Source organism: Procambarus clarkii, chromosome 27 (assembly GCF_040958095.1).
Source record: "Procambarus clarkii isolate CNS0578487 chromosome 27, FALCON_Pclarkii_2.0, whole genome shotgun sequence".
In the NCBI taxonomy this organism is placed as follows: domain Eukaryota; kingdom Metazoa; phylum Arthropoda; class Malacostraca; order Decapoda; family Cambaridae; genus Procambarus; species Procambarus clarkii.
In genome coordinates, this window is record NC_091176.1 from 14,106,364 (window position 1) to 14,118,099 (window position 11,736).

At 35.8% G+C, this 11,736-nt stretch overlaps 1 protein-coding gene and 1 long non-coding RNA gene across 2 annotated transcripts in view; one reads left to right on the forward strand and one right to left on the reverse strand.

Moving 5' to 3' along the window:
- LOC123762691 (ankyrin repeat domain containing protein 6 diego) overlaps positions 1-6,577 on the forward strand; it is a 25,470-nt gene extending 18,893 nt beyond the window's left edge. Inside the window, 1 exon segment of the mRNA XM_069332378.1 lies at positions 724-6,577. Within this exon segment, the coding sequence (XP_069188479.1) occupies positions 724-998 (275 nt within the window). The 3' untranslated portion in view covers positions 999-6,577.
- Positions 1-11,443, reverse strand: part of LOC123762692 (uncharacterized) — a 22,825-nt gene extending 11,382 nt beyond the window's left edge. Inside the window, exon 1 of the long non-coding RNA XR_006773375.2 lies at positions 11,349-11,443. This is a non-coding gene — a long non-coding RNA (uncharacterized lncRNA). The remainder of the gene's footprint in view (positions 1-11,348) is intronic.
- Positions 11,444-11,736: the final 293 nt, after the last annotated feature.

Sequence of the window (11,736 nt, forward strand, 5' to 3'; positions counted from 1 at the left end):
TACCAGCACTTGGGTTCTATCAGTATTGGTGATCATTACTGGATATTTCTAAATACTCTATGATACTTTCTGATAGTGTGTTTTCTTGTAAACTTGAAAGTTTTTAATTATTAGAATAATTGTTATACATTTTGAATCGTTACATTTGCTTTGGCGAGAAAATCAATTGGAGCAATGCAGGGATTCGAACCCTCAAACTGGGTACTCTTGAGCCATGTACCTTACCTGTGAATCATAACATTTGAGGAGGCAGATGAATGTACAGTACAAGTCATACAACCTGTGATTCCACTGACTCCACAGGACATCTGGAGGTCCCTACTGAAGCTGGTCCAGGTTTTACATATAACCCCCATGCATTCCAGTTTCAAATATTCAAGAAAATCACACTAACCTTATGTATTTGCTTTTGTATTATTTCAGGTATGTAGTGAAACGAGTTTGATAAAGCTTGGTTGTAGCAGCAAAGTGGTCTGTATCAATACCTCAATCACACCTCATGATTGTATAACAGATTTATAGTGAACTGAGTTGAATAAATTGAAGTGTGATAAAGTGTTGATATGACCTACTTGGCTGCTACAACCAAACTTTGTTCAACTCGGATCACTTATACATTTTAATATTGTAACAAATATTTAAGAATTTGTACAGTTCTTTGCATTTTAATAATGTAACTAATATAGTACTGTATGTTTCCTGTAATTTTTTCCCCTGGAACAGGTGGACATGATGTCCAGTCAGAGGGTGAGTTTAAACATATGGCAGCATCTGCATCAGAGCCCAGTAGACACCACTCGTATGGTGAGTCTCAAAAGCAGGACACCAGCAGACACCCACGCAGGGAGCCAACCTACCCAGGAGCTCCTGCAATACGTTACACCAATGGTCTTCCATCAGCAGGCACCCAGCTCTCCACCACCACCACCACCACCAGGTTCTCCACACCACACTTGGGTAGCGACACCGTCATCATCGGAGAGTCCTCACTTGTTTGATTCTAGCCAAATGCAGTCAGTGACTTAATAATTTTACAATCCTACAAAATGTGAAAATGTTAATAACAATGGAATGCAATATAATGCATTGTGTAAAAGTGTTCCTTATTAGTTATTACTAAACAGGTGTCAAAAGAAATAAAAGTAATGTGTGAATGATACAGCTATGTATTTACCAAAGGAAGAGTACTTAAGCTTGGGTTCTGTGCTGGTGTCATGAAACATGCAGACAAGCCTTCACTCATGTACAGTATATATTGTTTGTAGGTACCAGCCATTGAAGGAGTCTATGAATGTACAGTGTAAATAAGAATTTATATACAGTATATCTTTATATAAATTGAGCTGTAATGTAACTTGCATAACTGTGTATATGTATATTTTAAAACTATGCTCATGAAGATGCCTAAAATTCTTTATGATATAAGATTTAAGAAAATTATGTACCTGACATAATTGTAACTGCCTTAATGTAAATTATCTATGAAGAATAAGATTTATAGCATACTGTAAATGTTAACATTATAATTTTGTTACTGGTACAAATTTCTCCCAAATGTGAATACTCATTATGAATACCAGAAGCCCTTGCTAGCACTGCATCACTCGTCACAATATTCCTTTAACACTTTGTCATCACTGAACACTAGTAATATAATATTTGCCAAAACAGTTATTGTCACTAAATACAAATTCTTCAATATTCCTACAACCGTCAGTACTGAAGACTGAAAATACAGTACAATATTTCTACAATTCACATGTATTGTACAATGTACAGTGAAGACTATTTTCATTAACTTGTAAAAACCCAATAACTATTAACAATACAGATTTCAGCACATAATTATTAGTTACATGTAGCAAGATCAGTGGATACCTGAATGTGAAGGCATAACACTTTGTATGGGATTTAGGGTTTTTATTGTTTATTTATGCTATACAGGTGTATTAATGTTGTACTAAAGGCCACTTTATAACCTTCTGGTGTGTGATCAGTGTCTTGAGACACATCTGCCTCTTGCAGTGACTTAGTTCTCTTACAAGTCATGACCCAGCACCTGCACTCGGCCTCACAACAAATTAAAATAATTATTTTTATTGCCATATTATTATTATTATTATTCTCTTAAACAGCTTCTCATAAGTTCAACTAATTCAATCTTAGGCTCATATTGAGTGACCTTTATTCACTGTTATAATAAATGCCAAATGTTCATAATTTCAAAGTACAGTACTGTATCAGGAAAGGAGAATAGTGATAAGTTACTGCAGTACACATTGCTTATTAATGTCTTGTGTCTTGACCTTCTGTAGTGACCTTGACTCTGGTGCAGTTGAAACTTCTGACTGAACATTTTGTTTACTGTGACTTCATTTATACTAAAACAAATTCATTGATATTAACCCATTGGTTATCTAGAAAATTAAATACTTTTACCTAAAAAATGAGCTAACTCCAAGAGCCCCACTAGTGACTTCATTAGCAATTTGTACAACATAAAACTTCATGGCTCACAAAATCTGACTGTGCTTTGAGGACTCAGAACTAACAGGAGACTTCTAGATTAATTCAAATTAACAATCTCCACCACCCACTAGAATCATACCTTTAGAATCATTGGAAATACAGGTGGTCCTTGACTTGTACTGGGGATACATTCATGTTAAAAATGTTTAAACAAAAAAGTGCCAATAAAATTGAAAGGTAAATGGGGAAAATAAGGTTAGGTTCAAAAGAACTACAAAAGTCAGAAACCCATGTTTTTTTTCACTCTTAACTTGATAAGATTCCTGTGTGAACATTTAATGCTCCTCCACTTACCAGCCACAAGTAATCATACATAATGATGTCCAGAAAGTTTGGAAAGTACAATGTTGCAAGAATATATTGTAAATATCAGAATTAATTAATCATCACTTAACTCGAATACTGTACCATAAAAATTGAAATGTGTATTTTGAAACTTGGTATAACAGCGCTTACTCATGTACTGTACCAATGAAATCTTCAACAGTTATAAGATAGGCAAATGTTGCTAGGTTCCCAGCCATGTTGATGCTGCCTCTAAGGACATCACACACACACACCACTGCTAAAGAAGCATTTATCCTCTCAATAAAATCCTTCATGAATCCGGTACCTTCGTCATATTTCATCTCGAGTATTTTTGCGTTTGTATTTACATCTTAAATGATACCTGGGAATACATCAGTGTTCTGTGACACAGACTATACTACTATCTTTTAATAATTACTGTTCTTACTTATTTACGCATGTACTACTAAATCCGTGTTCCCCAATGCCATGCAATCAAGGCCACCCCAAGAACTGCACTGATAAACGTGATAAAACATAACTGCGGTTCATGTCTGCTTGGTTAATCATTGTGGGTATCTTAACTATTAAGGCAATGCTGGATGGAAATCCACAGATCACTCAGCCATTTGCAATACAGTATTACCAGAGAAGTGAGAGTGCACTTCCAAGCAGACCCTTAATGCTAGGAGTGCACCTCTAGTACTAGAAGTATTACAGTGTTTGTAGTATACCATAACATCCACTGTATAGCAGTGATATAAACAGGCCAGTGTTTTTAATATAATTTAATGCTAAACATTTACACATGCAGGGGTCATAAAGATGCTAGGAGTATGCTGGAAATACCACTGCACTCCATCAGTTTAGACTCTAGCCAGAACAAGTTCTCAGGAACAATAGGAGGACCTTTGACAAGATAGTGGGTTTCCTGTCCTAGTTGATGCCACTAGAAATGATGATCCTCAGGTAAATTCATGTAAAAGAATGCTGTGATTATGTCAGTGCTAGAGATTTATTAGTGCCAATAGTTAAAAAAAGAATAATGGGTGCTATATAGCAGTGATGGAAAGTATATATGTGATGGATGGGGTATATAGGTGTACAGCATATACCTGTGCACCTCTCAGTTTCCAAGTGTTTTTAGTTAAATATCTGTATTATTGGAGATATTTATTAATTGTCTTTTATGTTTCTACAAATTAAAATGCAGTAACTTGTTTATTTGTTATAATTATGACGTGCTTCCTTGTGATCCCTGAACATATATCCTGGATATACCCAGTCCCTTCACTGGCTGTGAGTAGTCTATACCAAAATGCTGTGTATAGAAGAGTTATTAAAATTACCCGTGTTGTGGAGCAAATCAGCCTGAGGACCAAATGTCTTTTCATCAGCAAGAATACAAGAGAATAAAGAAAATTATGTTTTTGTTTGTCAATGTTAAGAATTAGATTATTACACAATTTAAATAGTTCCAAACAAAAACTTAACATAGAAAACACACATTTAAATATTTGTGAGCATATTATGTCCCAATGTAATAGGTACCAATACTGCATGATTAGATTATCTTGTCGAAATAAGCACAGGTTGTGCATTACCTCATATTTTGTTATAAGGTTTGGGCATATTAGCTTTCCACTTGGCAACTGTAAGCTGCCTGGTGGTTGTCATTGGGTACAAGTCATGTTGGCGACTTTGGAATAAGGTCAGTGAGACACGTTTAATCAAATAATTTCTTCAGTGCTCCACTTGGAAAACAAAGCTAAAAATATTTCACGTATTTTAAATTATTGGCATTAATTTAAGTAAATTACTTCCATGTTATTTTCTCAATGTGTGTTCAGAAGTTGCTAGAAAACATTTGTTGCTAGGAGTCGAGCAACTGTATACACAGGATGGGTTGTTCCCCTCAGTCTTAGACCACAAGACACACTCCCTCCACACTGGACAGAATGGACAGTTTTGGACTCTTAAGGACACAGAATGGACATTCCTTCATCCTCAGAACACAGGACAGTCCCCCCCTCCCTCAGGATACAAGGCAGTCCCACCCCCTCAGGACAGTCCCACACCTCAAAACTCTGGACACTTCCACACCCTCAGGACACAGGACAGTCCCACACCCTCAGGACACGGGACAGTCCCGCACCCTCAGGACACAGGATGTGCCTCGTCTCACAAACCACACAAACCTCTATTCATCATATGTGCTCTTCATCATGATCGTATACATCCATGATCATTTAATTTCATCATTACTGTATATGCATTCTTCATCACCATTGTGTGCATTCATCACCATATGTATCATTCATCATATGTACATTATTCATCACCATTTTGTACATTTATCATTACATCATTATGTTGGCCATATTCTTTATCACATCATTAATCATGTATGTTTGTCATTGCATACATTCACCCTCATCATCATGTATATATCTCATTATAAGCACTATGAATATTGTCAATCTAAACATTCACAGTAAACAATCAAAGCATATTCCTATAAGCTGTTTTCTCATCTAGTATATTTATCGTTCCTTGTGTGCACGAGGGACCCCAGTTACCATTCCTGTGTGTGGAAATATGTACCACAGCTCACTAGCCCCTATCCTGCATGGAACAATGTAATGCAACTCAATAGACCCCATCAACAAATAATTCAGACAAGACAAAAAGATTTGCAAAAAATCCCATCCCATCCTAAGTCTATTGCAATGTTTATCATTCATATGACAACATTTAAATCTGGTAACAATTAGACAGCCGTTTCTTCCCTGCTTGACTAACAGCAGGTTGTAAGCTAACACCTCATTGACTGCTCTGCATTATAACTACAGTACTAACTGAGGAATAAGCACACCTTTAACCAAGTGTCATTCACTTTCATGCAGTCTATTATCATATATACCACAGAAATGTCTTCAGTTTATATTGTTAAGTGTGAGAACCGCGTCAAGCCCCGGATAAGGTTATTTGTAAAAGGATGCATATCATATGTTTGAGGGTTATTTAGTACTGTACATATAATAATGACCAAGTTTATAATTCATTTTGTCGAGGACAGGCAACCTGTATGTATGTATATACAGTATAATATATACATACATACAAACGGTACTGAAACTTCCCAGGATGCAACCCCACAGAAAGGTGACTCCTGGGTATCTATTTATTGCTAGGTGAACAGATACATTAGGTGAGGAAACATGCCCAACCATTTCTGTTCTGCCTGGGATTCGAACCTGGAATTCCTGATTGTGAGTCAAGAACAAATCCAACTGTACTACTATTGGACAGGGTGTCTTCGGGGAGGGGGGGGGGGGGGTTGTAAATACAGTTTGTTACATTGAATCATCGAAGCAACACAACACCATTTGTAAAACAAATACAGTACCCTTAAATATAAATGTAACAAATAAAATTTAAATTTTATTTATATTTAGTCATTATATTGCTAATAATTTAAAACGTTCTGTAGTATTGATGTGCTAGTGATGTGTTAAGCAGTGTAGTCATCTGCTCAAAATACTGTGCGTGCTAGTGGCTTTACAAGAATGTAAAATGATCAGTGCTATGTACTCTCATAAACCCAATGTACCTTCTTGTATGTATATAAATAAATAAATAAATAGTGGTCAGTAAGAACAAGGTCTTCTGGTTTTCTCTCTGTATTATCACTGGTTCACTCAATGTTTATCTGTACAGTATATAGAATGTAATATCAAATAAATGCTTTACTGCTTGACTGTTCATTTCTGATCCCCATTCATAATAATACAGTATATTTATAGTGACCTTGGATGAAAATATGGTTTTACTATATATGTTATTTTATTGTGACTTGTAGTAGTTCTCAATGGTCTGTAGAATTACTCAAAGCAACCTAAAGCCTCTCTGCATTATGTAAGTACGTAATGAAGAAATATAATATTTTACTCACTATAATAGTGGTGCTGAATGCAGAACATGATCATATATATTTTTATTCTGAAATAATATAATTCATGGTAAGTAAATATGTGACAGGTGATGCTATAGGAAGTCGAGGGTCCTAGCGACACTTGTGGAGCGACTTATCCAAGATATATTGTCCCCTGAAGAGTGTTTGCTGGCATATCGTCGTCCTCTATACAGTGATCTAGTTGTCGTACTTTGCTCAAATTATCACAAATTTAATTTGTGATATTAACAGGCAGAATGCATATTTATAATATCTAGCATAGCCACAAAACATTTCAGATTTATTTAAAAATCCGTATCTGGAAGTTAAATCAACTTCGTAGGATAATATTTTTGTTATATAGATACTAATCCTCATTTGTTAGTATGCGTTCGGTAGTTAACTACTACTATGTATTTATATAAACTCTCCCATGTCTCTTTGCTCATGGAACATTGAACCCTACACGCTCTTCGATATTGCTTAATTTATAGAATTAAACAAAGAGCTTATATTTGTATGTTATCAGACAGGCAGAGATAAAATTGTTTTTACAAATTCACCAGAGATTAGATCTTATTAGAGAGGAAAGATATTCATACTTTATTTTAAGAGGTTTCTTGGCCGATGCTCTCTGAATCGATGGGAACTACAACCTTTTGAAGATCAACGTTAACTTTATCTAGATACTGTAATAAATGCATTTTTTTTATAAAAAAGGCAGAAATATAAGCTACATTTTAAATCATGTCATAAAATATAACTGAAGTGAAAGTGAAAATATATGCATTTTTATAGTTATATGATGACTAACTCAGGGAGTGTGAAGCCCTGCATGCCAATCAATTGTGTAATTAATTTGCAAATATGCAAATTAACCTTAAAGATCTTTATGTCAGAAGACAGACAGATGCAGACATTAGTGTGACTACATTTTAAGGAATATATATCTTAAAGGAAAGCCAAGATATGGTTAAATATATAATACCACACAATCGCCGGTGTCTGGACACACAAAAACTACCTAAGCATCAGTGTCCAGTCGTGAACACAGGCAGCACAATTCTGATAAATTATGTAATTCACAAAGATGCATTGATAAACATTAATGTTTCATATATATTAAAAATAGATATAATTTTTTTTTTCAAATGTTTAATGTAATAATATTTCAAGTATAAGAACCAAAATATATTTGGGATATAACAATTTCCTATAACATTGCAATGATACTTTAATTGAACTTTATCATCATCATTTACAGAAAGAAATTAACTTATAAATTTGTAGTCACTTTTACTGTAATACACAAAACAGAAGATATATGTATGTCAATTATGATGAAGGATTGCTCTTAAGAACTTAATTACAGTACAAACTTATACTGTAATTGTATTTTATAATTGTATATACTGTAATTGTAATTAACGCATTGTGTCGGGGACAGGAAGCCAGAGTGTATTCGTACACGTTAGGCTTTCATCGAGGCCCCCCCCCCAGGTTGAATTACTGACCCCGCCCAAGATGCAACCCCACAACAAACTGACAAACTCCTTAGTACCTACTTACTGTTAGGTGAACAGCTCCATTAGGTGAAAGGAAATGTACCCAACCATTCTTGTCCTGCCCGGGATTTGAACCCGGAATTCTCGATTGTGTGTCCAGAACAAATCCAACTGTACTACTGGGACCCCTATATATATATGATGATAGGTTTTATATCATCAGAAATTCCAAAATGTACAATATATTTTCAAATATTTATCATTAAAGTATTTATTTTGGAAACAGAGATGTATTTTAGTTACCCTAATACAGAACTTCCTTCCAAGACACCTTTACAATATGAATACCTTTCCTCTCTAATGTAAATCCACCAAATCTCTGGTGGATTCACAAAAACTATTTTATAACTATTTTATCTGTACCTTTCTGATAACACACAAATATAAGCTTTAGTTGTGAATCTCTATTAATTAAGCAATATATCGGAGAGCATATAGGATTTGGTGTTCTATGAGTGAAAAGACATGGGTAGTTTAAGTAGTGAACCCATACCAACAAATAATGATAGTATCTAAATAACAAAACTACAGTATTGTCCTATGGAGTTGATTTAAGTTCCTGACACATTTTTTTTTCAAATAAATATTAAATGTTTTGTGGCTATTTATGCTAGATATTATAATACATATGCATTTTCCTTGTTAATACAGTATCACCAATAAAATTTGTGACAACTTGAACAAAGAAATGCGACGACTGGATCACTGTGTACAGGAGGCTGATATGCCAGCAAAAACTCTCCAGGTGACAATATATCTTGGATAAGTCACTCCACCACATTGTCGCTTGACTTCCTATGGCATCACCTGCCACATATCTACTTCTAATTTAGTTAAGAAATTACATTATTTCAGAGTAAAAATAGGTTTGATCATGTTCTACATTCAGCACCAACATTATAGTGTAGTGAGTAAATATACAATATATCTTCATTACTTACGTACTTACGTAATGCTAGTAGACTTTGGGTAACTTTGGGTAATTCTACGGACCGCCTAAATGTTACTATTACTTGGCTTAGACTAGGTTATAAGTCTCTGGGAATCTACATTATCTACTGATGTAGACCTGACCAAATGTAAACTGTGCCAGAAAAGTTATTTACACACCTTACGTCACTGCACAAGCTGGAGGAATGGTCCTAGAAAATGGCTACTAAAGTTTAACTAAAGTGTAAAGTAATGAAATTAGGTGAAGGGAGCAGTTGGTCAAACACAAGGTACCATCTAGGAGGTAAAATCCTTCAAGAGTCAAGTAGAGAAAGATCTGGGGGTTTATCACACCAAACCTGTCCTCAGAAGCCCACTTCAAAAGGATATCATCCGTGGCATATGGTACATTGGCCAACGTAAGAACTGCGTTTAGAAACTTGTGTAAGGAATCATTCAGAACCATCCTTACGCTTGTCCCATTCTAAATCCTTATCATCATATATATATAGGGTGGACAACGACAAACTATGGGCGAAACACAAACAAGGAGACACAGGTGGGAATTTAGTACTGTACTCAAATGAGCCACGGAGACATTAGAGATTTTTTTCAGTGTCAGGGGTAGTTAACAAATGGAATGCACTAAGCAGTGATGTGGTGGAGGCTGACTCCATACACAGTTTCAAATGTAGATATGATAAGAGCCCAATAGGCTCAGGAACCTGTACACCAGTTGATTGACAGTTGAGAGGCGGGACCAAAGAGCCAAAGCTCAACCCTGAGTCAAGACTACAACTGGCCACTAATGCACTGAAGAACAGTGGAGGAGTAATTTTCTGTGATTCAAAGACAGCTCTTCAGGCCCAACATGCAAAATAGATACAGGTACTAGGAATGTTGTAACATCTATTATAAATGACATTGTTAATGCACAGAGCAAGATAAGATGTTTATTAAGGTAAAGGAACATATGGTCGAACCCATGTTAGAATCTGACCTGATTGTCAATTGGGTTAACCCATGTGGTGCGTTCCCACAATAGTCGCTCAAGTTAAAATCGGCGAACGCCCCAAGAATATTGTTGAAAACATTTTGATAACTTATTAAACCAAAAACCCAACATTTTTGAACGTTAGGTTACGTTAGGTTAAATTAGGTTTGACAAATAAGGCAGCTAAAACTACACATGGGGGGCCTCGTAGCCTGGTGGATAGCGCGCAGGACTCGTAATTCTGTGGCGCGGGTTCGATTCCCGCACGAGGCAGAAACAAATGGGCAAAGTTTCTTTCACCCTAAGTGCCCCTGTTACCTAGCAGTAAATAGGTACCTGGGAGTTAGTCAGCTGTCACGGGCTGCTTCCTGGGGTGTGTGTGTGTGGTGTGGGAAAAAAAAAAAAAAATAGTAAACAGTTGATTGACAGTTGAGAGGCGGGCTGAAAGAGCAAAGCTCAACCCCCGCAAAACACAACTAGTAAACACATGATAAGCCTGAAAATAAGTGGCATATGGGCTTTGCAATGTCTGCTGTAAAAGCTGCAATATATCAGGAAATTAGGGATGATAGAAGAGCAGTCACTGACACTCAAAAGGACAGAAAGCCCAAGTTTAAAGATCTATAATATGTTTAAAACCGAGAATTTTATATGTAAGTGACAGCATAAAACATCCACTAGAAAATGTAACTGCCAGAATTAGGCTTGGATATCGATATTTATGGCAGGTGGCTGCAAGTAATGAACCCCCACAATAGTGAACAGTCCAACTGTGAACTATGTGAACAAGAGCCAAGACACACTCACCAATCTGTGAGTGTGTCTTGGAGTGAACACTGGAGCCTTGTTATAGTGCTCTCAGACCAGACGGTATGAGGTACTCTGAGCACTGTAACTACTGCATACATAAGCATATTGGAGTACATTCTTGTGCTGTACCCAAGAGTGTACTAGTGTACCAGCCTCACACTTTACGTCCTCGCCTCATTCGCCGTTCCCGCTGGCGTATTATTGTTGTTTTAGAGAACCTTCTGGGAACCCAAAGTTGCAAGTAGCACCGGCTATGGTGAGCCCGTAGGGGACTTACCTGGCACATATTTGTCGTTTATTAGTGACATTAGGATTTAGTATATACTTGTCCTATCTAGATCTCCGACATTCTTCTTGTATCCCACTTTCTATGTATATGTTTCCCGAAATAAATAATAATAATAATAATAGTCATAATAATATTATTATTATGTTTGTTATTGTTATTATTATTATTATTATTATTATTATTATTATTATTATTATTATTATTATTATTATTATTGTTATTATTATTAATGTAGATATAGGTAGTAACTGTAACTTTGAGCTGCCCGTCGTGACTGTGAGGGTTTTTCCAGCATTTTGCTAGATTAATTAATGTTTTTATTAAATTTTACATGGTGGTATTACACCGTTTACCGGGAGTGTTCTGTGTTTTTTGA